The sequence below is a fragment of the Emys orbicularis genome, chromosome 10, assembly GCF_028017835.1.
Source record: "Emys orbicularis isolate rEmyOrb1 chromosome 10, rEmyOrb1.hap1, whole genome shotgun sequence".
Classification (NCBI taxonomy): domain Eukaryota; kingdom Metazoa; phylum Chordata; order Testudines; family Emydidae; genus Emys; species Emys orbicularis.
This window is the reverse complement of record NC_088692.1, coordinates 11,891,790-11,917,798: the sequence shown is the minus strand read 5'-3', so window position 1 is coordinate 11,917,798 and position 26,009 is coordinate 11,891,790. Positions and strand designations below refer to the sequence as shown.

The window sequence follows — 26,009 nt, the reverse complement described above, 5'->3', positions numbered from 1 at the left end:
AAAAAAAACATTACTTCAGTTGGTTTTTAGCCATGAAAGCTTATGCCCAAGGTTATTGTAGGGGTTTGCGGTACTGCTACCATTACTTCTGTCCTGCTGCTGGCGGCGGTCGCTGGCTGGAGCTCTGAAGGCAGAGCTGCTGCCAGCAGCAGCGCAGAAGTAAGGATGGCCTGGTATGGTATTGCCACCCTTACTTCTGTGCTGCTGATGGTGAGGCGCTGCCTTCAGAGCTGGGCATCTGGCCAACAGCCACCGCTCTGCGGCTGCCCAGCTCTGAAGGCAGCACAGAAGTAAGGGTGGCAATACCATCCCATGTCATCCTTACTTCTGCGCTGCTGCTGGCAGCGGCGCTGCCTTCAGAGCTTCAGCTAGCAGCCACCGCACTCCAGGGGCCCAGCTCTGACCCCTCTGTAACTCCCTTTTGGGTCAGGACCCCCAATTTGAGAAATGCTGGTCTCCCCCATGAAATCTGAATAGTATAGGGTAAAAGCGGAAAAAAGACCAGATTTCACGGGCTGTGATGCATTTTCAAGGCCGTGAATTTGGTAGGGCCCTACTCATCAGGCCTAATCCACTCTGCTGTCAGGACCTGCCAGTCAAGTGACCTGATTCTCTGCAGCGTTCAGCAGCTGGGTGATAGCCACGGAAATGTAAGCTGCTTGTGCTAACATGATCTCCCATTCTATATGGCAAACAATAGCCAGCAGCCTAAAGCCAACACAGGGAGAGTCCTGGAGGAACAACATAGCCCTAGCCAGAAGCAAACAGTGAAAATGGACAGAAGCTGTGGGCACAAAATGGGGAAGATTACCTATGGAGAAGAGATGCTGTTGGCAATGAAGGGAAATGAACGGTTCCTGATTAGCTGCAAGTAGCAGAGAAGAACTGGGAGGTTACTGCAATGGTCATTTGGGACCTGAAGATCGGCTTCTTAACCCCAGCCATGTACTGAACAGTAGCAATTAAACTTACCCCTGAAGTCTAGCTTCCTGGATCATCTTAGTCTTGAGAAATTCAGAGTTGAGTGAGGTGTCTGGAGAAGGGCTGGAAGTGTGATAACCCATCTCCTCATGTATTTACATATCGGAGCTCCATTTCTGTACACTAGACATCCAGAAACTAACTAAAGTGTTCAGGTGCAAGGGGGGACACAAGCGTTTGCTTTAGAAGTCAGTCAGCCTTGGGGCTTCCCCAGCCCAACATTTAATCATCTGGGAAGGTGTTACTAACCTACCCAGTAACAGCAAAGTCCTTCAGAGGGAAAGAAACCCCTTTGGGGTTAGCATTCACCTAGCACTCAAAACAGCATGAAAGGAGCCCAAGGTGGAGCAGCACCTATTCCTCCTCAATGAAGAGGTTCATTATAATAATGAAGGGCCTGAAGGCAATGCGGCATGAATGGGGAAGATTATGGGTTGATGATATAGGTCCCTTCCACCAGCCAAGCTGAAATGAGGAAAAGCATGCTGTTACCAAAGTACCATGTCTGTTTCTATTGCAAAATCCCTACAAAGTGTCAAACGATGCCAGAAATAACAGATATTTGATACAGAAGAGACCTATATGTTGACCTGCACAGTCCCTGTGAATGCAGGATTGTTCATTGCAGCCTTCCCAGGGGAACAGTGGGAGCAAAAAACCTAACTTGCGTCAAGACTGAGATTAATAAATTTTTGGAAGGAATGGTATGATGAGATTACCTACAAAGGCATGTAGCCGATCTGCGACTGCTAGCAATACCTCGAACGGTCGGTGATGGGACACTAGATGAGAAGGGCTCTGAGTTACTGCAGAGAATTCTTTCCCAGTGTCTGGCTGAGTCTTGCCCACATGCTCAGGGTCCAACTGATCACCATAGGTCAGAGTGGCAGAGACACAGCGGGCGGGGGGGGGGGGGGGGGGGGGGAGAAAGGGGGAGAATCACCTTCCTCTGCAGCATGGGTCACTTGCAGGTTTAAACTAGTGTAAATGGTGAATTCTCTCTAACCTGAAGTCTTTAAACCATGACTTGAAGACTTCAGTAACTCAGCCAGAGGTCATAGGTCTATTAGAGGAGTGGGTGAGTGATGTTCTGTGGCCTGCAATGTGCAGGAGGTCAGACTAGATTATGATCGTTTCTTCTGACCTTAAAGTCAGTTCACTATCCAATGCTTTGTCCAGTCCAATTTCAATCATTCTGCATTCTAATTAATCTCACCACTAAGGCAACTTCCCTGATGATCAACCTACATTCCCCCCCCCCCCCAATTTGATTCCATACTGTTATACTCCTTTTGCCACCTGAAACAACAAGTCTGCTATTTGTACAAGAACTTACTGAAGGGTACATGATTCTATCACCTTTAGTCACACTATTGCTAAGTCAAGTGCTATTAAACAAAGCTACAAGGAGAAGGATGCTTTCATTACATCCATGTGCTTATATATTGCAGTACCCAGGGTGTGTTCCAGCTCCAGGGCAAGTTGTGGGAAGTCCACAGACAACCCAGCCCCAGCCTCTGCCAGCACTTGGTCCAGGCAAGGCATAGTGCAGCTCTACTTACTGCAAGGGGAGAGGAGGAAAATTCCTCCTTGCGACTGCCCAGCTGGAGTGAAACCGCCCTATTAATTTCAGTGGAGCAAGAAAAAATTTAATTTATTTTCTGCCATACCCAGGAGAGAGGAACAGGCCAGACTCTCACGGTGGCCTCGTTCCTACCCCCAAAGCATAAATTACTTGCTGCAGCAGATTACACAATTTGTAGATAGGAGCAAAGACACAGCCGAGCCCCTTGAACCAAAGAGGCAAGCAGCCCTTTCCGCCTCGTCACCCTCATGTACATATAGTGACATTTTAATTAGCTCCCTGTATCTCTGACAAACATCTCCCTGGATCACACACACTGAAACAGCCTTTCACTTCTTACTCTCTTGAAGAATTTGGGACCTGTACAAAAATCAGCTTCTCCCTCTCCCTCTCCCTCCCCTCCTTTTCACTCAGCAATTCAATGACTTGTCAGACTGTGCTAGAAACCTATTAGTGAGGATTGTATTCTGCATGCGCTGTGAAAATCTAATGGGGATCTTATCTGCCTCCCTGTTCAAACTCCAAGCTCAATTGTTTTTCTTCCTGCCACTGCAAGGAGGACTCCAAGCAGCATGGATGACTTGCCAAATGGTAAGAGTCATATCTTCATTGAGGACTGAAAAGAACAAGGGAGATTTATGGATAAACTGAAACAATAAGAAGAATGGCTATGGGGCATAGCTAGACTACCTAAGAGCTTCCGTGGGATGTTGTGTAAACTGTTCCAAACCAGCAGCAGTGAATTCAGCGTTGTAAGCTACATAACCTTCAGGAGCACAGCTTCCATGCAGGCTGGAGTCCTACAGAGGGCATGTGGCCAGGCAGGAGGACACCTATTGCATTTCCCATGCATACATGAGGGGTCTGTCTCCCTTTTATCCTTTGAAAGCACTTGGACAACTTGCCATGCCAACAAAGTTTTACTGAATTGAAGTGAGTGGAGATGGGGGTGAGAAGAGGAGGGGACGCAAGGGTGTGGTCAGCAGCTCTAGTGGAGAAGGGATTCAGCAGGGGACGCATGGGACTGAGGACAGCTGGCTGAAACTCAGGGTTTTCAGTTCACAGAATGTTCTATTATTTCTGAATTTGGTTTCGTCCAGCGGGGCCTGCCAGTTTGCAGCAGAGCAGGCAGCCTAGCAGCGCAATGGTCCCTAGGCAGTCTGCATGGTGGGACTGCCCTGGAGCTGAGGACCCTAGACATGGGTACCCCGCATCCTGCCAGGAAACCCGCCTCTGTTTCAGCAGAAGTTTTGTCAAATCTGTACTAAGTTCAGAGAAACATTTCACACAACCAAACTGGTATTTCCCAACTAAACTACGTTTCTTTGGAAAATTTCCAGCCAGCTGTAATCCTGAGCGCTCAACTCTTTTAACCGACACTAGGCATTATACTAGTGGTAACAGGACTCCACAGAAACCTGCAGATTGGACTAGGGATCAATCCCCCAGTGGTTAGCATTAGTAGCATCATATTGCTCAGGAGTGCCCAGAGACCTGGGAAACACATAGGACCTTCCAGCCATTAAAATTACCCAGCACTAGAAGTTGGTCTTTGGACACTATTATGATGTAAATGCTAAACAACAACAACTAGGGAGAGGAAATGTTTCTTCTGCTTGTATATCACCATTTCCCCCCACTCCCCTGAAGAGAAACACAGATATAGTTTGTGAGAGGACATCAATTCCATCATTTCAGTATCTAGGAACCTTAAGTAGCACCATTCTTGAGAGACTAAGCCATGGCAGAAAGCCTGCTTGATGTCATGATACATAGCAAAAACCAAAAGGCCTGATTCTGATTTATGCTAGGGCCTCTTTACGTTGTTCTAATGGTGTAAAGGGCTTTTGTTGTCTACAAGAATCTCGTAGAGTCTGGACCCAGATAATCCAATTCTTAGAGATGGGAAGGGTTAGTGATTAACTGAGTCCTCCTGACAACTCATGTTTGATTCACAAGCCCCTAATCTGGTTTATTTATTTAGACTTATTTCTAGCAGCAGACTGTACTCTGAGTGTGTTGAAAAAGATTAAAACAAGAAAACATTCATATATTCACACAAATTATATATATACACACACACACACATATATAATAAACACACTGCTGGTATATTTCAAACATGTTTTTTAAATACAGTATTTATGATTACCACTGTAATCACAATCCTAAGGGCCGCCACATATCTAACCATCCTTTTCTCGCATAATACACTTCAGTGCCATCAACAAATGTCAGCTGTGGGGGTTCAGAGGGAAAGTGGTTCCAGAGCTGAAAACCCCTTATGGAGAATACTTGCCTGCAGCACTCCACATCTCCAAACGCTGCAATACGGAGCCTTAACACTGTTGCTGTCTCAAGTTTGTTTCTGATCTCTCTAAAGTCCGCAGCATGACGAACCTAATGTTTGAAATACCGACTTTGCTTGGAAGGGTCATCACCTTGAGTGAGCGTTCTAAGTTGTGTCCAATACACGTACACTATTTTTCAGGGAGTTTTCATTTATTCTGTTTTGCGTGTACTGCCAAAAAAACCCATAGAGATACAGCTTCTGCATTACTTAATGCCCCATAAGGCTTAAACATTAATTGGCAGTGAGAAATGGTGAACTTGATGTGCCAAGTCCACGCCTGGGTGAATTGCAGAGACACGTCAGATCACCCAGGAACCTCCAATACATGTTTAAGGATGCAATTTTATAAAGACACCACCTTCCTTTTCAACACTTGGCACCATCTTTCACTACATATTGAGAAAAAAAGACAACCTCTAGACAGCAATTCCCCGATCCAGCTGTCCTGAGTATCCATCCTGATTTAAAGGGACCATGTCCTTCTACTTAGATTCTGAGTATCAATGTCCATTCTGCTGCTCCTGTCTCTCTCGCTGACAATCAGATCTGGGCAGAATGTCTATCAAAAGCCTGACAACCTTTTTTGGTCTGTGTGGATACTTAACCCTTTAAATTTAAATAAAAATAGAATCAAACTGATCGGACACCTAAATATTTTCATCATTTAAATCCTCCATTGTAGGCCAATAATTCCACAGCTTCAGTTCAGCACCACCGTTTGCCACAGAGACAGTAGGGACAGGATCAGGGGAATGTCAGTGCAATAAAACATAGGCAGTCTTTTGGACGGCAAATGTACATTTTTGGATGACGGGGCACTGGGTCCCACTTTTTGCTTTTCCAGAGCCTCAAACTAAATCAAAGATAAAGCAGATCCATAATTGGCAGTTTATGCTGAATGGAGATTTTATTCCAATCTGATAATAGAGCTCTTCCAGTGTGGAAGTGAATGTAATCAATGTAGCATTAGTCTGTGTTTTGGCTCAGCATTGACTGCCCGGCTACATCATTTGTTTCGGATACATTCTTGACCTTTGCTCCAGTTACTTAGCAGAGCTGCTGTATAGATTCACTGAGTTTCCAACTGCTCATCTGAGAGAGGCAAGTTCATTGCCCCATATTTAATTTACATAGAATTCTTTAGAGGGGCACATTTTCTTTGGGGAATTCTCTGGGATTCAGGCAGGTGAGAGACCAGTCTATTTCTTAGGTATTAAGAATGTTGTCATCTAATACAAATGGTGACATTAAAACTTTACTGTTTTTACTCAAATCAGAATTCCTCACACACCAACAGCAGCATCTTAACTGCCTCCAACCAAATTGTGACCCACCGTTCCAACCAAATTGTGAACTACTCCCACAATAGATTCCAAGGCCACAAGAGACCACTGTGATCAGTCTGACCTCATGTATAACACAAGCCTCAGAACTCCCCTAAAATAAATCCTTTTGAATTGGAGCATATCTTTAAAAAAACAATCTTGATTTAAAAATGGTCAGTGATGGAAGAATCCACCACAATCCTTGGTAAATTGTTCCACCGGTTAATTACCTCACTATTAAAAATTTACCCTTTATTTCAAGTCTGAATCTGTCTAGCTTCAACTTCCAGCCATTGGATTGTGGTGTGTTATAACTTAGTCTGTTAGATTGAAGAGACCTTTATCAAATATTTATTTGTCTCATAGGTTTTTATAGACTATGATACAGTCACTCCTTAACCTTCTCTTTATTAAGCTAAATAGATGGAGTTTCTTGAGTCTATCACTGTAAAGCAGGTTTACTAATCCTTCAGTCATTCGCGTGGCTCTTCTCTGAACCCTCTCCAATTTATCAACATCCTTCTTGAACAGTAGACACCAAAACTGGACACAACATTCCAGCAACAGTCACACCATTGCCAAATGCAGAGATAAACTATTCCTACTCAAGATTCTTCTGTTTATGTATCCAAGGGACGTATTAGCCCTTTCTGCCACAACGTGACACAGGGACTCATGTTCAGTTGATTATCCACCATGACCCCCAAATCTTTTTCAATCACTGCTTCCCAGGATAGAGTCCTCCAACCTGTAAGTATGGCCTACATTCTTTGTTCCTAGATGTATGGATTTAGCTGTTTTAAAGCACATAATGTTTGCTTGCGCACAGTTTACCATGCAATCCAGATCGCTTTGTATAGTGACCTGTCCTCTTCTTTATTTACCACTCTCTGGTCTTCGAGTGACCTGCAAACTTTATCAGTGATGATTTTATGTTCTCCTCCAGGTCACTGATAAAATTTTTAAACAACATATGGCCAAGAACCAATTCTGCAGGACACCACCAGAAACACACCCACCCAATGATAATCATCATTTACAATTTACAATGATATTTTCAGACCTATCAGTGAGCTAATTTTTAATCCATCTAATGTGTGTCATGTTAATTTTGTGTCATTTTAAGGGTTTTTAAAAAAACTCAAAATGTCATGTGGTACCAAGTGAAATGCCTTACAGAAGTCTATTACATCAACATTATTACCTTTATCAATCAAACTTGTAAGCTCATTAAAAAAAAAAAAGATATCAAGACAGGATCTATTTTCCATAAACCCATGTTGATTGGTATTAATGAAATTAATAAAGAATTAAAGAAGAGTAATCAAATCCCTTATCAGCTGATGATTATCTTGCCCAGGATCTATGTTAGGCTGACCAGACTAGAGTTATCAGGGTCAGACCGTTTATCCTTTTTAATTATTGATACTACATTATCTTTCTTCTAGTCTTCTGGAACTTCCCCAGTGTTCCAGGACTTATTGAAAATCAAAATTAACCATCCAGCAATCTCATTAGCCATGCTTGTAAAACTCTTGGATGCAGGTTATCTGCAACCTGCTGATTTTAAAATGTCTAACATTAGTAGCTGCTATAGAACATCCTTATGAGTTACTATTGGAATGGAAAGTCATAATCATCATATAATATGACATCATCTCACTTTTCCCCAAATACAGAACTAAAATATTTATTCTGCCTTTTCTGCTTTATTATTGATAATTCTTCCATTTCCACCTAATAATGGACCAATGCCATTGTTAGGATTCTTTTTTGTTCCTAATATACTTACAAGATTCCTCCTTATTATCCTTAACTTTACTGACCATAGATTTTACTTTGTGTCACTTATCAATTTTCCACAGTTCTGAGCTTCTGATTTATATTCATTACTACTGACTGCTCCTTTCTTCCATTTGTTACTTATTGTTTTTTATAGCTGCTTTCACTAACCCTCTAAGTCAGGCTGTTTTTTGAAACCTGTACAGCCTCCTTCCTCAACTGTAGGATTATGAGGTTTTGGGCAATCTAGTAAAGTGTTCTTAAACATAATTCCCAATTGTGTGTGATCAATTCATGATCACTTGTACCTAAGCTACCACTAATTTTTAGTTCTGTGATCAAATCCTCTATCTGTCAAGACGAGGTCGAATACAGAATTCCCTTGTGTCAGGTGGAACACTTTTTGAATGAGGAAATTGTCATCTATAATATTTAGAAAGTCCAAGGATGTTTTAGTACTGGCAGCGTGAGACCTCCAGCATGTCACTCAAATTGAAGTCCCCCAGGATCATGCAGCCCCCCCCCCCCCCAAACACATGATAGTTAAGGTGTTTAAGGAGCCAATTATCCTGTTCCCTAGTGTGATTTGGTGCTCTGGAGCACACAAAAACGAATAATATATCTTATGCTTTATCTGTTAGGACATAAGCATTGAAGATAATTTCCTTCCGAGTTGCCAGTGACTCTGAAACAGGTAATGTCATTTTTGACAAAGTGCTACTCCTCTTTCCCTGTTGCCCACTCAGCCCTGGGTTACACTACAAACTTATGTTGGTTTAAATCCACACCCCATAGCGACGTAATTCTCCCAAGCCACCCCCGGTGTAGATTGCACAGTGTCAATGGGAGGGCTTCTCCTGCCAACATAGCTACCGCCTCTCGGGGAGGTGGATAAACTACGCTGACAGGGGAAGCTCTCTCGACAGTCTAGGTAGTGTCTTCACTAAGCGCTACAGCGGCGCAGCTGTAGCACTGTCAGTGTAGACAAGCCCTCAGTCCTTCCTAAAGAGGTTATAACCATTGATTTTAACATTCCAGTCATGCAAATCATCCCACCAGGTTTCAGTAATACCAACTAGATCGGGTTTATGCTCACGAATGAATAATTCCAATTCCTCTGGTTACCCAGGCTTCTAACACTGGTGTATAGGCAAAGAATTCTTCTCTCTGTGTCCTTTGATTACTTGAATAATTATATTCCCAACATCTTAATTTTGTGCTAAAAGTGTGCTCATTTCTCCCCTCTTTTTACTCTCCCCATGTGTTATTAGTTTATGTCCTCTTGACTAATCTGGCTAGCCTGTCCCTGAGAAGATCAGTTCCCCTTCTACTGAGATGGAGGCCATCTAATCCAGGGGTTCTCAAATGGAGGTCGGGACCCCTCAGGGGGTCATGAGGTTATTACATGGGGGGTCACGAGCTGTCAGCCTCCACCCCAAACCCCACTTTGCCTCCAGCATTTATAATGGCGTTTATAAATTAAAAACACTTTTAAATATATTTAAGGGGGTCGCACTCAGAGGTTTGCTATGTGAAAGGGGTCACCAGTAAAAAAAAGTTTGAGAACCACTGATCTAATCTATACAGCATGCTTTCCCCATAGAAGGTGGATCAATGTTCCACAAAATCTAAACCCTCCACCACTTACTTAGCCAGGGGTTCACTTCCAACCATGCAACATTCAAACTTCAATAACTCAGTATAGGAGAAGGTGGTTCAAAGTACCTCCCCATTTTCTCATCCACCTTCTTCTGACACTATTCTTAACTGTCCGCCCTTACTGTGAAACTGGAAATTACCCAGTGACTTTCTTCCTTTTCAATCACTAAGAACCACCTGACAGACTCCAACTTCCAAGGGCCGTCCTTAGGCATATGGAGCCACTACGTAGGGCACCCAAAAATTTGGGGGCACCCCTAGGTCTAGTGTCCACCCTCCTGCCTCTTCTTATCCCTGTTCTGACCCTTCCTGTAGGCTCCCACCACAGCTGACTGCTGCAGCCTGGTGAGTCTTCCTCTGGAGGGGATCTAGTACTTAAAAGTGAAGAAGCCTCCAGCCTGCCAGCCCTATTAACACAACACTGAAACTGTTAAAGAGCCATTCAAGTGGTAATGAAGCCACTTAACAGGCATTTGCCAACCCCCAGGTATGTACTGTCCGTTTCTGAATTTACTGACAAAAACCGTTGTGCATGACTGTAATATTTACTCAGAACATGTTAGTCTACAGGACCTTAGTTTAAAATTTGCTTTAAAATATTTCATTAGTGTGTTGCTGAAGATTATAAAAATCACATCTCTAAAAAATCCTTGCATAGATTTTTAGATGCACAATCTGAGTATTCATCTTTAGCCTTAAATGCTTGGATCTTCAGACATATAGTTTTTAAAATAAATCCTTCAAAAGACCACCCTTATCTAAAATACACATGCGAGCCCGGGCTGCTGTCGGGCAGGGCCGGCTTTAGCAGGTGCGGGGCCCCACGCCGGATGCGAATTTTCTCGCGCCCCCTCCCGCCCCAACTTCGACTCGGCCCTGCCCCGACTCCACCCCCTCCCTGCCCCATTGGATCCCTCCCCAAAGCCCCATCCTGGCCCCGCCCCCAGCCCCGCCCCCTCTCTGACCCATTGGATCCCTCCCCAAATCCCCACCCTGGCCCCGCCTCTTCCCCAGCACGTCGCATTTCTCCTCCTCACCCCTCCCTCCCAGGCTTGCGCTGATCAGCTGTATGGTGGCGTAAGCGCTGGAGGGAGGGGGGAGAAGCAGGACGCGGCTTTTTTTTTTTTTTTTCCCGCTCCGCCGGCAGCCTCGGACGTTGCGGGGCCCTCTTAGGCGCGGGGCCGCATTCCGGGGAATCGGCCAAATCGGCTTAAAGCCGGCCCTGCTGTCGGGCATAGGGGCACCAGTTTAATAATACTGCCTAGGGCCCCATAAATCCTAAGGCCGGCCCTGCCGACTCTTCTCCCATAACCCTGGTGCATATCCTGGCTGCTCTTCTTTCACAGCAACAAAAGAATTAGAGAACATCACCGTAAGCCTCTGATTTCACATAGACCAGAGGCAAATAAATAATATAAAATAAAATAAAATAAAATAAATAAGGGATCAAATGAGAACCTAACAGAAGCAGCAGCACTGACGACGACAGGAAGGAATTGTGATACCTTTTGAATTATTTGATAAAAATACATAAAGTAATTGGGTCATCAAACAAAGGCTGAAATGACATCAAAGGAACTGAAAACGAAGAGCCAAGTTTGGAGAGAGCTGTAGCTTCCTCTGGACATGGTGTTTATTCATTGAAACCAAGACAAAAAATACAAAGCCCCAGTAAACAAAACCTTTCTAAATGTTACTTTCCCTAAGGTTCCAAATGACATTCTTTTTAGTGTTTGTGACATCACAATGGAGTTCAAAACAGCAGCAGCAGAACAGAAAATAAAGGAACAATAATTGAAGTAATTCTTGCAATCAAATGACTATGTAACCGGAAAAAACATAGAAGGGTAGTCACTGTTAACCTCTGAATTGTTTTCTAAAACTTTGCTTGTTTTTAGCTGCGTTACAACTCAAATCAAAGACCCTTAAAAGTGAAGTCTCTTTTCAAAATGGTTTTGTATCTATATTTTGTTTACTCCAGCTTGGCTTTACCCTGAGGAGATGTTTGTGGTACAGCTTTCTTCTGGCGTAGGAGTCTTTTGCAGTTGATATTTATTAATTAATATTACAGCCACTGTAATCGCACCTGATGGTTGTGTATTGGGGGTATTTTACAAATCTAACGATATTCATTTCTGTACTTTATTTGTAACTTGCCTTACTGAACATATTTAGTTCTTATCTGCTTCTCTCCTGGTTCTGCTCCCTGTACAAATGCCCTAGGGAAGGTACCTTTCCATAACCATGCTTTCTGTTAGTCACAACTGCAATTGTGCACACAGTAGTCACTGGAGTTAGTAGATACTGATCCTTGCCACGTGACAGGCTGTACATTTTTTGTAGCCATGATCTATACCCTGTGATTAGGCATCAGAAAAGAAAGAGCAACCTCAGTCCACCACTCCTGCAGGTCACACTTTTAAATATATATATAAATATATATAAATAAATATAGCAGTGATTTTTTTTGTACTCGGGACCCCTGTTGATGTGCACTGTGGCAGCAACTTCTTTGTGTGAGCTAGTGCAATGACCTTTTCTTTGTGCCGGTGCATCCAGTATGGATGCACTAGCAAAACTACCTCCTCTTCATGTGCACCAATGCAGTGACCTTTAATTTGTGCCTGTACCCCATTTGCACGCACTAGTGCAACCACCTCTGCTTCACATTTAGGTCACTTGTTAGAGTGCACTAGACAGTGATCTGGCAATGCGCTTTGCTTTCTGCTCACATGCACTAGTGCAGTGTGGTGACTTCTCCATGCCAGTGCTTTCTGCTCAGGTAGGTACAGTGACCTTTTCATGTCTGCGAGCTGCTCAGGAAACCAATGTGCACTCTTTCCCCTTCCGCTCATTAAATGAGCTGTGTGATGTAGCAGTACTGCTGATGTCTTCAGAGACACTAGAAGAATGTTAAGACATTTATTATGTATTTTTGTTATGTGATGTTAAATGTATTATGTGAATGTTAATCAGTGCCTGCAGAAATTCCACAAAGGTGCTATATGTAATAAACAATGCAGTGCTGGCTCTGGCAGTGCAACTGGGAACTTCAGGGGTTTAATAGTCAGTGTCCATATTTCTAAAAAAAAGGCAGTGCATGTCAATACTTCACTGCACAAATGTGCATCTCTGCACTTGGTTTTAATCCCTGATGTTAACAAACATTAGCAAGTTTGTACTGCAGGTGTCCCTGTTTTATTAGGCACCCATTTTGCACATCACATTCAGCGGGGCCAACATCAAGCCAAGAAACAGTTTGTCGTTCAAATGGCAGATCTACCTGATCACTACCTCTGCTTACCTTTGAGTTGTTTTGTGGACCACACAAAGAAGGATGTTTTGTATATACAGGATGAGGTGCAAAAAAACCATGAAGGTGACTGTGGAAAAAATAATGTGGATAATTAACCATTGGGTCAACTTACCTAGAGAAGCGAGGATTCTCCATCGCTTGAAGTGCAAGTCAAGACTGAATGTCTTTCCAAAATCTCACCCAGAAATTAGGGCCCTGATACAATTTCACCAAGTGATTCCTGCATGGCCTATGCCAGGGGTCAGCAACCTGCGGCACACGTGCCAAAGACGGCACGCGAGCTGATTTCTAGTGGCACTCTGCTGCCAGCCGGGGTCCCGGCCACCGGCCCCACTCAGCCCGCTGCCTGCCTGGATGGATGGAACCCCAGGCCAGCAGCGGGCTGAGCAGGGCTGGCAGATGTGACCCTGCCTGTCAGGGGCCGGACGGAACCCAAGACCGGCAGCGGGCTGAGTGGGGCCGGCAGACAATGGAATCTTCAAGTGGAATAAGGCCTAGTGCAGAATCAGGAGTGATCCTTTCTCCTAAAACTGTTGGTGTGATACACACCCATATGCAGGCTAGTGTGGCCACAGTTTTTCCTTTCTGTGGATCATCCGGGAAGTAAAGCAAGTTTAAACTAAAATCAGGTTTAAAGACTTGTTTTTTTAAATGGGGATGCATCACACCTTTGCAAATTAGTCATACACAGCTGCCAATAAAACTAAGATTACATTTCTACAGAAAGCTTGAGTGGCACACAGGTCACAAAGGGAGACTTTTAAACAGGGTTAAGGCAGCTGCAAATGCCTGAATACACATTGTGACAGAGACAGTGAACTGAAAGATCTGCCAGCTAGGTGCCTGCACAATAAGTGATGTATTAGGTCAATATTTAATGGCAAATACCATAAGTTTGATCAAGGAAATAACAGCTGTATAAATCAGATGTGACTTAATATTTTGAGAACTTATTTTGTCTCACAAACAGAGGGCCAGACTCACAGCTTGATGTCAATGGGTGCAGCTCGACTGATGTCAATGGACCTAAGTCCATTTACAACAGTGAAGGATGTGGTGCAATATGTCACGCTCCAAAGAGGATTTTTGCCTATAACTGATGTAAGAAATGTAACAGAACTCCAGCTGGGAAGGGAACACAGAGGATTAGAGCAGTGGTTCTCAACCAGGGGTACACGTAATCAGCCCCATCAATGACAAATCATCCAAAAAGCCATGCCCGGTTGAAAAGATGCACGCAGTTTGCATAAATCCTCTTGCATCCAAGAAGCCCTCGCCAAAGAAAGGGGGATAGGAGGAATAGGTGTTTAAGTGTGGGTACAGAGAACGTTTTCACTGAGGTCAAGCTGTGATGTGGAGTCTCATGTGGACTGGGGGCATGTAAGAAAGGACAAAGGGGAGAGAGAGGTGGTTTGTGAAAGAGAAGTCACCAGGACAAATTAGGCAGGGAATAAGATTTATGCATGTTTGATAGGTCAATTAGGAGACCTAGAATGGCTGACAGTGTCCCTTTAAGTTTTATAACAATGTAAATGATTCATCCATTCTTTACATAATGAGCAGTTAGACTATTAAGTGACCTAAACTTGCCTGAGGCCCTTAATTCCCAACTAGTTACTGTCTGGAGGGTGAAGACCTAACTATATAATGAGTCATTAATGCTTAAAAGAGGAGAAACATCCCTCTGCAGCTTCTGCATCCTCCATGAAGACAATAAGTTAGTGTGTGCTCTCCCACCACCAATCAGACAGGTTTTGATTAGGCTCCGATGTACAGGCATGTTAGAAGGTGTTAGCTACCATGTGCTAACATACATGTTCTAAGAGTCTAAACCAGACAGGGCAGTTTATTATTTAACATGTGCTAAGCTCGTCAAGTTAAAGCTGAGGCTCCATCCAGGCTTGAAACTGACCAGTTTAGAGTCTACTTCCTTGTCTACATCAGACTTTTAGAATGCAGTCATTAGCATCTTTTAGCTAACACCTACCAACAAACCGAAAAGGTCTTGTCTATCTCGGAAACTGACTGGAATAGCTATTTCAGACTAAGCTATTTGAAATAGCCTCCCCATGTGGACAGCTTTTCAGAATTCTGTTCTGGTCAGTTTCCCCACATAGACAACGCCTAACTCCTAGTGGAGACCAAGCCTAGAGATCCTTCCACTGTGTGTGATGCTAGTAAGTGATGGTACTTTTGCTGAGGAGGGTTCTATTGTATGGAACTGGCCCCTCTGAAATTACTCATCCTCACTTTTAAAAAGCACCTTGAATGATGGTATTTCCCCCCCAAAAGTGGTTTCACAATCCCCACTGATGGCCCTTTAGTTTGTACCCTCCCTTCAATCTCTCCTCCCTGGTTAATTTGCACGCTCAATTGTTTTTTAAGTATCTATAAGGATATTAGTACAATATACAACTATATATTTGTTATTCTATTACATTTTAATGAGGAAGGTAGATAAATAAATTCAATTCTAATTCTTACTCCTAGAAGGCTCTCAATCAAAGAGTATCTGGTTCCAGAGTCATCCTGTTCAGAGCCTCTTGACCTAGTCCAAAGACTCACAAATAGCCAGAAATACTCCTGATTCTGCCCTATACAACATGGAGTCTCTCCTGTCTTCCAAATGAGCTTAGTCACATTTCCTTGCCTATCAGCATCTATTTTTATTCCAACTTTATTTGATTCTTCTCATCCAGAAACAAAAAAGCAAATTGCACACCCCAGTTTGTGTCTCACACAGGAATCAGACTGCTAGCCTGGTTAGAGGACTAGACAATTTACAAAGCCTGAAAAAGTACGAATATAAAGACAGGAAGATGTTCTTTATCTTTACAGATCCACTTCTCTGAACTGTAACCGAAGTTTTGTTTTTCTCACCAACCAGCTGTGAACTAATTACAAGAAGTTCTAACTAGTCAAGCTCCCTCTCCAAACATATGGATCCAATTAAGTCAAACTGCAGCTGATTTTAATCAATCTTCCTTGAAGCAGCCAAACTTGAAGAATCTCTTCTCCTTCAACTCGAAGAGCTGAGGAGAGCAGGAAAAGCAGGAGAGTGGTATTTGCATAAGGAACACTTCACCATCCGCTCCATTGCCTGTAAACACAAGGCTCCTAGCAGTAATAAATGCTAATTGAGCACTCTTCAGAAGTCTTTCCTCCCATTTTATCCAAAAAGCACTGATTTGATCAGTCCCTTTTGTTCCTGGCTTCAAGTTGCAGTTTCTCCCAATGAGTAGAGGGCAGATTGCCTGAAGTGTTCTGGACTGTTTAACAAACTAAGCCACTTTCTGAGACAGCAGCAACACTGCCCACAATATGCAAAAGCAAGTCACAGCAGCAGATATGCTCTCCCATTCCAGCAGGGGTCGCCATAGCAGAAATGGGTGCAGATGGGTGAACACTTAAATGTATGTGATCTCTCAGCCTTCATACCAGCTGATCTCCCCCTACCTTGGGTTCAAAAGATTTCAGTTAGATGTGTCACGGGAAAGGAGTGATGTCGTCTCCCTATTATCCAAACATTTTTTCTGTTTTTTTGTAATTTGAGGTTTTTTATTAGCAGTAAAGATCTGGACAGCGAGTAATATCCATGCTATTGTGTTTATGCCAGTGAAGGAAAATCAATGCAGCCCACAGCTAGGTGTCAAGAGCCAAAGGGGTATTGGGAATTGAAGGGTGTGAAGGTTGATGGAGCTTCTAGCCATAATTGAAGATGTCCCCATGCAAGCAGAGAATACAAAGAGACGTCAGATACTATATACGCTGCTGCAGATATTCATCAATTTCTTCACTTGCTAATACAGGCTCGGGGAGGATAAATCACATACCTCCTAATACAACAATAGCTTTCAAAGCACATATCTGCCCTCTGGCCCAGCTAGTGCCATATAGTTGTTCACTGAAATGCAGAATCAGTGCCAGCAGACAATTCAGGGACAGGCAAAGGCAAAATGACCATACTCCGACACACAGGCATGTGACAATATGTGAGAATTTTTTTGAAGATAACTTTTTCATGTGTCAATACAGTCAAACCTTGGTGGTCCTGAACTCTTGGCTACTAAAGGCTGGACATATCCCTTCAGATTTGAATTCACTGCATATGGTTTTATGGACTGATCAGACTTTAGTAAATAAAGATTGGTGCACTTAAGTTGTTATGTTTGATTTCACTCACTTTCTATCACACCCCTCTCCCCAACACATCAACAAATTTTATACACTCTCTTGTAAGTAACTTTTATTTATTGCAGTCATTTATTCCAATAATGGCTTATTTATTTATTTTTAAAGGAAGTGCTACAGATTAAGATTTGGCAGAGGTTTTTTTTAATCTGTTCATTGTCTTCTACCTCTTTTACTTCCTTATTTTCTCTGATCCTTTGTTTTTCCCATTTCTGAAATTTCACTAGGGAACTTTTTCTTCAGTACATTTAAAGAAGTTATTTTGTAACATTGCCATTTGTTCTCCTTTCTTGCTCTTCTTTCTGACAAAGATATTATTTTAACACATCATCTCCTTGATTTCTACCTGAGGAATGAGCAACAAATAATAAACTGACTTGGGCATGTTCCAGTGATGCCATTTGAGTGCGGAATTAACTTTTTCCAACATATTCTCCTTGCACTATCTGACTGAAGAGATTAATAACTGGATAACCCATATTTAATGGGATTCAGCAGCTGATAACCCAGTCCACAGCAGTGCCTAGAGCCAACAGAAGTGTTTACACAGGATGTAATTCTTAGCCTGGGCCTGCTGGGGACTTGGCACTCAAGTAATGAATAATGAATCTTCATTAGCAGGCAGGGCCACTGAGCCATTTTTATACTGAGGGTGCTGAAAGCCTTTGAACAAAACCAGAAACCCAGAATATGGTGGAATGGTGCATTTGGCTGCTATTATTACGTCAAGCCAGGGGGTGCTGTTGCACCTCCAGGACCAGAACCCCTGTTAACAAGGCTGGTTTTTTCCTTGTAGGCAGTTCTGACCTCTTGACCACTCAACTGGGTGGGTACTGGTCAGTAATTCACATCTTTTCAGCACTCGGACTTGCACAGATCCATCTCCAGTTGGAGAAATCTCAGTTGCCCAAGGAGTTAATTTATAGTGTTCTCTTTTCCTTGCTATTCACTTCCTGATTCAAAGGAACCAGAACTCCAAGCTTATAAGGTATGCACAAAGAGTGGGAAGATAAGGAGAAGTTAAACAAATAACTAAGTCCAAGCCTTAGCCCTCCCAAACTAGAACCAAGAATGTTGTTAACTTAATCCAGTTCTCCTCAGGTGGGTTCTCCATCTAACCTCTACTGATGGGGCTGGTTTCTCCTTCTTGAACCTGCTCAGACAGATGACCTCTTCTCCTTCTCTATGCCTGCCTGTCCTCTTGTCTTCCTCACATCTTTTCCTTTTCCCTACATCCCCAGGTCTTTTTTGTCCCTCTTCAGTCCCCTCACATAGCTCTGATCTGCACTACACCATTGTTAAACTCTGGGGTTCTGAGCACTGCCACTGAATTGTACTATTGTGATATGCACTACTAGAGTCTGGGATGAGTTCAAACGACTTCTATTTGAATTGTGAATTTTGTGAAGAATACAACAGTCACTGCGCCACCTAAGTCTGCTTACATGGTGGGCTAGTGGTTTTATTATAACATGAAGGCTCTGTCTCAGCTTTGTCTTTGATGTCCTGATCCCAGCCTTTATCATTACATCATTTTCACAACATTAAATGAGCTCAGCTACCGAAATGACCACACCTACCCACCCACTTCTGTCTAAAATAAGACAATTAGCAAAACTATCTGAAAGGCTTTGAACCTTTCCTGCTGCAGACAGAGCTTAGAAGCTTGGTGCTTTTAGCATCTCAAGGGCTGGGCTACTGGCACTGCTGACACTGAGTATAAACACTAGATCTCTCAGAATCCCAAACAAAACAGGGAATTACTCTGGCCAGAATGGTGATGGCCCCAGTGCTGGGAGCTGGCAGCTACCCTGAGGCAGTGGGGACAGATTAAATAGGATTTGAATGAGTTGTAACCTGCTCTGAAACCAAAGCTGCTGTTGTGTATGTTTGGAGACTGGAGCATCAGAACACCAAACCCAATGTTTTCATCTCCTTCTGATGACAGAAACCCAATTAAAGGAGAGCTGGGTGACAGGTTTCGCGCTAACCACGGCTCGGCAGAGGCGCTCAGCAGCTCTCAACTCCCCGCTTTATCAAAGCTGTCACTTCCCCCGTCTCCAGGAATTGGTAATAAAAAAGAGATTTGATTTGCCTCTAATAGGTGTCAAGATAAAATCAATGGTCTGTCTGAAATTCAGGTAATTTCAAACCTGCAGGTTTTCTACCATCATAAAGCAATTTACACAAAAAGGGGAAAAGAGAGAAAGAAAGAAAAATTAAAAGAATGAAATGTTACAAGGCTGGGCTGTTCGGCACATCAGAGAGAGATAACACTGCTCAGAGCAGGATGGCCTTTGATTAAACACAAAGTAGGCTTCGCTTCTCGCTCACTCCGGCTTCTTTCAAACAGAAGATGCTTTAAATGCAACACTCCCACCCCTCCCTCTGCACAGAGTAACAGTGTTAGAGAGATGAGAGCAGCCCAAGTAAACAACTCCTTCTATTGCTGCCAGCTTCAGGGAGAGGAAGGCTTCACTGCTGTATCCAGAATAAAAAAGTTGAAACTCTTGCTTATGAGATGGGCGAAGCATCAGCCTCAGCAAAAAGATAGGAAAATCCTGCAGTGCCATGGTGAAATCAGCACTTTAGCTTTTCTTTCACTCAGATTTCATATTTCATATCTTCCTCCTCTTGGGAAGAGTGTGTGGATCACTGCCACCACAACTTGTTCCTTCCATACCCCATCATCATGTTCTGGACTTGAATAGCTCCTATCAGATAAGGCCGCAAGCTATTAAGCTTTGCTCAGCACTAATGGTAATGATGGTGGGAAGCTGTAATGTAAACAGCGCCAAGGCATTTTTACCAACCTGTCATCATAGTGGAAAACACAGTCTAAACAACAGCTCCCAGTACTGCTAGAGCTGCAGCAGTGGTTAGTTATGGCTATGAAGTTTGCTAGCACAGACAAAGGTTCGGCGGCATCTAAACGGAAGAGGTTCTACCCAAGGATACTGGAAAAAGCATCTGTTCTTGCATGCCTGAATACACCACCAAAATCTCAATATGACAACATCGTACACAGAGAAGGGTGTGTGGGATGGGCTCGGTTTGGGCTTCTGGCGGGGGACTGTGGGGGAAGGATCTGTGGACTGTGAAAGGAGCTTCAGGAAGTTTGTCAGTATACCCATCCACCAAGGCTCGACTGTGCCAAGCTAATAAGCCCTTCTGGCCCTGCCCCACCTCTTACCTGGAGAGTGAGCTTTTCCAATTTCATTTCCAGAGACTTGTTCTCTTCTTCTAGCTGCCCTCGCTCAGCCTCCAACTCTTCAATTTTTAACCTGTAAAGAGGGGGGGAGGGAGAAATACACTGAAACTCCCAATGCTCTAACCCTGCTTTAGTCCCACCACTGGAAAGAGTAAAATAAGGAGGACCCAAAGACAGAAATCACACACCTGTCATAAAACATTCTTCCAATGGTAAGACACCACATTAAATGAAAAGAATAAAACACCATTATTGTAACGTTAAGTACGCACAGGTAAAAGACCAACTCATCAGGAAATTCAATATTTACAGTTCTTACACCAATGTTACCTTGGCCATGTCACACATGTATAACCTTCTGTTCCTCTTTGTTCTTGCTAAATGTTTATTTTCGGGGGAGGGGGTGTTTTTTCAGAGTGTGTGGGGTTGGTTTTTAAAGAGAAAAAACACATTAAGCTATTTAATAACATTCTAGACATTGAAAAGTCATACATCACTCAGGTAAAAAGTGGTTGGTGAAAAGGGTGAGAGGCACTCTCAACTGTCATTACATATAAACCACCAACGTCCTGGGCACCTACTTTTTCCAGAAGATGTTGCCATATGACAGCATCTTCAGATGTAACTTAGGGTTACTCCTCACACTATGTTTAAAAGTGCTTTTAACCCTTCAGGACAGACCAAAGGAAGAGAGAATTTTTTCTGTAAGGAAACAACATAGCAGCTACTGAAGGTCAGAATCAGATACCCAAGACGTTCAGAGTCAATGACATCATCATATTCAACATGCTGCATTTTGGCTCAAAACCTCTGACAAATCTCTCATCACCACCCACCCTCCAAAACTAAAGGGTTATGTTTATCTCTTGCCTCCTACAGAACAAGCACTCTACACTGTGGTACCAGATGAGGGCTCCTGCTGCCCTCCAATATCAAATGGGTCTCCAGAGAAAGCATGGTTTGAAAAAGGATGCAAATCTCATTTATCTGGGAAGTGCTTAGATGCTATGGTGATGGGTGCCATAGTAACACCTGAGGCAGACAGACTGACCATTCCTATTTTTTAAGCAGGAAAAAATGAAGTATTTCTCCAACTCTCTCCTTCCAGAAAACTCTCAGAGTCCAATGGAGCGAACAGGTGCTCCTGTTTTACTCCTTATTGTCCTTATTTATAAGATTAAAATGTTGGCAGATATAGCACAGCACAGTGTGACTGGCAGCATAGTATTGCCACTGATAGGGGCATCTCTCACAGTATGCCCCATCTGTGAAGAGGGAACTGCCATGTAGAAAAGCTACTGCTGAACTGGAAATTACTGAATGGAACAGAAAATGTATGTGTGGAGAAGACACTATTAAGGGATCCAGATGGCAATGAGATGGTGTTGGGAATGGAGCAGAGATTTCCAGCAAGTGTGACTAACAGGCATTGGCAAGAACATGAATTTCTTTTGAATCACTGTAACTCTACCTACTCACTAAATCCATAGACAACACTTAGGATTTACTGAAGTTTCTGTTTGACAGCGGAAAGAAAAAGTTCAGATTTGTTCCAGTTGAAAAGGTCCTTCAGCTGTTGCCACTTAAGTCTTTACTAAAGCTGTTTTTTAATGTATTACTTTTATTTATTTGTTCTAAAACAACAGCCTTTGCAGATTTATCACAACCCAAGTAAAACGGATTACTGACTAAACACGGTTTGTTATACCCTGTGGTCAACAAACTAAATTGTTCGACCACCCTTTCCCATTATGAGATCTGAAGAATATGGCAAATATGATTTATAGGGGACAAGGGGTGTGTGGAATGACAGGATTAATATTGGCTTTTATTGTCTCCTCGGAAGTAATAAAGTTGGGAAAGAATTTCACATTTAGAGCTATAAACGGGCTGACGAAAGAGCACTTTGTTCTCGAGAGGAGAAGGAGAAAAACTGATAAAGTCTTTCAAGCTTCTCACTGAAAATTTACTTTCCATACTAAAGAAAAAGGAGACAAAAGATTTTTTTTAAAGCTTTCACTCCCTCACAGGATGTGAATACAGATTTAGGGGATTAATGTGGATTTCTTTGTCCTTTGTGACTATCCTGCATTTGTTTTCAGAACTTAGCTTTTAACAGTGAAGTTTATATGGAAATGCCTGGAGGCACACAGTCCTTTCCTGGTCCTTTCCTTGGCTTCTGATGGTTCCCTTCAATTTTTCAGGTTCCTTCAGGAGAGCAGATAACTGGTTGGGTTGGGCTTAGTCCAGGACAGCGGGCACATCGGATTGAAGGTGAATGATGTGCTGAGGCCCATGGTAAACGTTAGCAGTGAAAATAATTCCCTCATGAGGAGTGGGGTTTCTTTCCCCACCTTCCAATTTGGAGAGTTTGTATTCTTCTTCCACCTGTTTTCTGCCAGAGTGAATTTGTGATGGCAAATTGTACAGGGAAAGAATGTAAGTACAGGCATGTTCCTAGTTCCTGCATCCCCACTGGCAGCAGGCATTAGACTCCAATGACTAGAGACACACCACAAACAAGGAGCAGCAGTGTGAACTGGTCGTGTGGAACCTCACAGGGACAGCTCCTCTAGGGCTTAGTCTACACTACCAAGTTTTGTCGCCAAAAACTGCCTTTTGGCAACAAACCAGTGAGAGCGCACACACTGCAATGTGACTTTTGTCGGGAAAAACGCCCGGTTTCAGCAACAAAAAACTTTCACCCCTAGGAGAGACTTTTTTCTCTTTCCCTCCCTTTACTGTCTAAGGCCTTGGCTACACTGGCGCTTTACAGCGCTGCAACTTTCTCACTCAGGGGTGTGAAAAAACAGCTGTAAAGCGCCAGCGCTGTAAAGCTGTAAGCTAATCCCCTCGGGGAGGTGGAGTACCTGCAGCGCTGGGAGAGCTCTCTCCCAGCGCTGGCGCCGCGACCACACTCGCACTTCAAAGCGCTGCCGCAGGAGCGCTCCCGCGGCAGCGCTTTGGAGTTTCGAGTGTAGCCAAGCCCAAAGAGCCAGTGTAGACACTGCTGTTTGTTTTGTCAACAGAACTGGCTTCCGCCAGTATCCCACAATGCCTGCCCTGATTGCTCTGCTCAGTGTTTTGATCTCTGCTGCCCTGCAGGCATGCACCCCTCCCCTTTCAAAGCTGCGGGAAGGATCTGACAGCTGAGTGTGCTGCTCCCTTTGGGGAACAAAGAGCAAATCATTGGAATGCTCCTGTTCTGCCCTGCACTAGGAACACAGGGGCAGGCAGACTGCTGTCGCAGGTAGGCAGGAAGGAGAGATTGTTGCCCTGCTTTGACATTCCTCAGCATGGAGAGCTCACAGAGCTACTCATGATGCCGCTCCTGGAAGCTGAGGAGGCTGTGGGAGAACTGGGAGGGAATCCTCCCAAGATGTGCAGCGATCAGCTCTGCCTTCCCACAAAACTGCACTGTGGGATACATACCCACAATGCATTGCTCACACAATGTGGACATGATCTGTGGACAGAGGGAGCAAGTGTGAGCACCCTTTGGCAATTTTTGTTTTGTCAACTTTTGGGTGTCGACATAAGTTTTGTCGACAAAACTTGATAGTGTAGACAAAACCTTAACGCTGTAATGGAGAAGGAGGGGAGGGCACAATGATTCCTCTTCCCACCCTCCAAAACCCCTCCCTCATCACACCCACCCACCTGCTGTCAGCCATGTGAAGGGTTCTGCCATGGTCCACTACGAGAGAAGCTATGGACACACAGAATATTTAAAAACTATTATATTGATTTTACAAATGTTATATGTATCTTTATGGGTTGGCTAGTGATTGTATTCCTGGCTAAATGTGGGGAGCCAAAGGGTTTTCTGCAGGAACTAATATCAGGAGGGCAGGGGGTAATTAGAGCAAATTCCTAATGCAGGTATCTACTCTGTGGAAATTTCATCCCCTAAGGGAAATAGCATGTATAGGTCTGACCTGGTTCAAGAGGCCTGGTAAACAAAGAACAGCCCTGACCTTGGAGAGGGCCATTCACATTTAATCCAAGAATGGACATGAGACTGTGACAGAGAGGGGCAGGCCCTGCAGTACTTTGGAAACTGACAGGGTTTCCATGTGGAAGATGGTGACACGGATAAGCTAGATGTTTACTGTTTGTAAGATGCCTTTTCTCTGTAATGCTTCTGTTCTGAATAAATAGTACTTGGTTTTGGGACACCTGGCTGGTCACCAGTAACTCAGTCACTGCCCCCGAAAGAACAAAACTACTGGTGCTGAACTAAAGTCAGACCTGCTGTGATAATCTTAGGCCTGGTCTACACTAGGAGGTTATGTCGAATTTAGCGGCGTTAAATCGAATTAACCCTGCACCCGTCCACACAACGAAGCTATTTAGTTCGACATAGAGGTCTCTTAAATTCGATTTCTGTACTCCTCCCCAACGAGGGGAGTAGCGCTAAATTCGACATGGCCATGTCGAATTAGGGTAGGTGTGGATGGAAATCGACGCTAATAGCTCCGGGAGCTATCCCACAGTGCACCACTCTGTTGACGCTCTGGACAGCAGTCCGAGCTCGGATGCTCTGCCCAGCCACACAGGAAAAGCCCCGGGAAAATTTGAATTCCTTTTCCTGTCTGGGCAGTTTGAATCTCATTTCCTGTTTGGACATCGTGGCGAGCTCATCAGCACTGGCAACGATGCAGAGCTCTCCAGCAGAGGTGACCATGCAATCTCAGAATAGAAAGAGGGCCCCAGCATGGACTGATCGGGAAGTCTTGGATCTGATCGCTGTGTGGGGCGATGAGTCCGTGCTTTCGGAGCTGCGATCGAAAAGACGGAATGCAAAGATCTACGAGAAGATCTCAAAAGCCATGACAGAGAGAGGATACAGCCGGGATGCAACGCAGTGCCGCGTGAAAATCAAGGAGCTGAGACAAGGGTACCAGAAGACCAAAGAGGCAAACGGACGCTCCGGATCCCAGTCCCAGACATGCCGTTTCTACGAGGCACTGCATTCCATTCTAGGTGCGGCCGCCACCACTACCCCACCACTGACTGTGGACTCTGAGGATGGGATATTGTCAACGGCCGCTTCCTCGGAGATGTTAGTGGACGGGGAAGATGAGGAAGGAGATGAGGAGGACGAGGCAGTCGACAGCGCTTACAACGCTGATTTCCCCGACAGCCAGGATCTCTTCATCACCCTCACAGAGATCCCCTACCAACTGTCCCCAGGCGTTAACCCGGACCCTGAATCAGGGGAAGGATCAGTCGGTAAGTGTTTTAAACATGTAAACATTTATTTTGAACAGAACAGGAATATTAACAATGGGTTTTTCATGATTAGTTTGCCCTAGGCGCTTAACATTTAAGTCCTTGGCAGTGCAACTACTGCAAAAGAATCTAACAATGTCCGGTTTATCATAATTAGTGTGCCCTAGGCGCTCTACTTTTTAGTCCTTGCCAGTGCAGCTACTGGAAAATAAGGTCTATATGTCCGGGGATAGAGCTGAAATCCTCATGGGACATCTCCATGAAGCTCTCCTGGAGGTAATTGGAAAGCCTTTGCAAGAGTTTCCTGGGGAGAGCGGCCTTATTGTGTCCTCCGTGGTAGGAAACTTTTCCGCGCCAGGCTATCATCAAGT

The 26,009-nt window shown here is 43.9% G+C and overlaps 1 protein-coding gene across 1 annotated transcript in view; it reads right to left on the bottom strand.

The window, feature by feature from the left end:
* MAD1L1 (mitotic arrest deficient 1 like 1) overlaps nt 1-26,009 on the bottom strand; it is a 560,284-nt gene that overhangs the window by 192,651 nt on the left and 341,624 nt on the right. Inside the window, exon 16 of the mRNA XM_065412141.1 lies at nt 20,386-20,476. Coding sequence (XP_065268213.1) covers nt 20,386-20,476 — 91 coding nt within the window. The remainder of the gene's footprint in view (nt 1-20,385; nt 20,477-26,009) is intronic.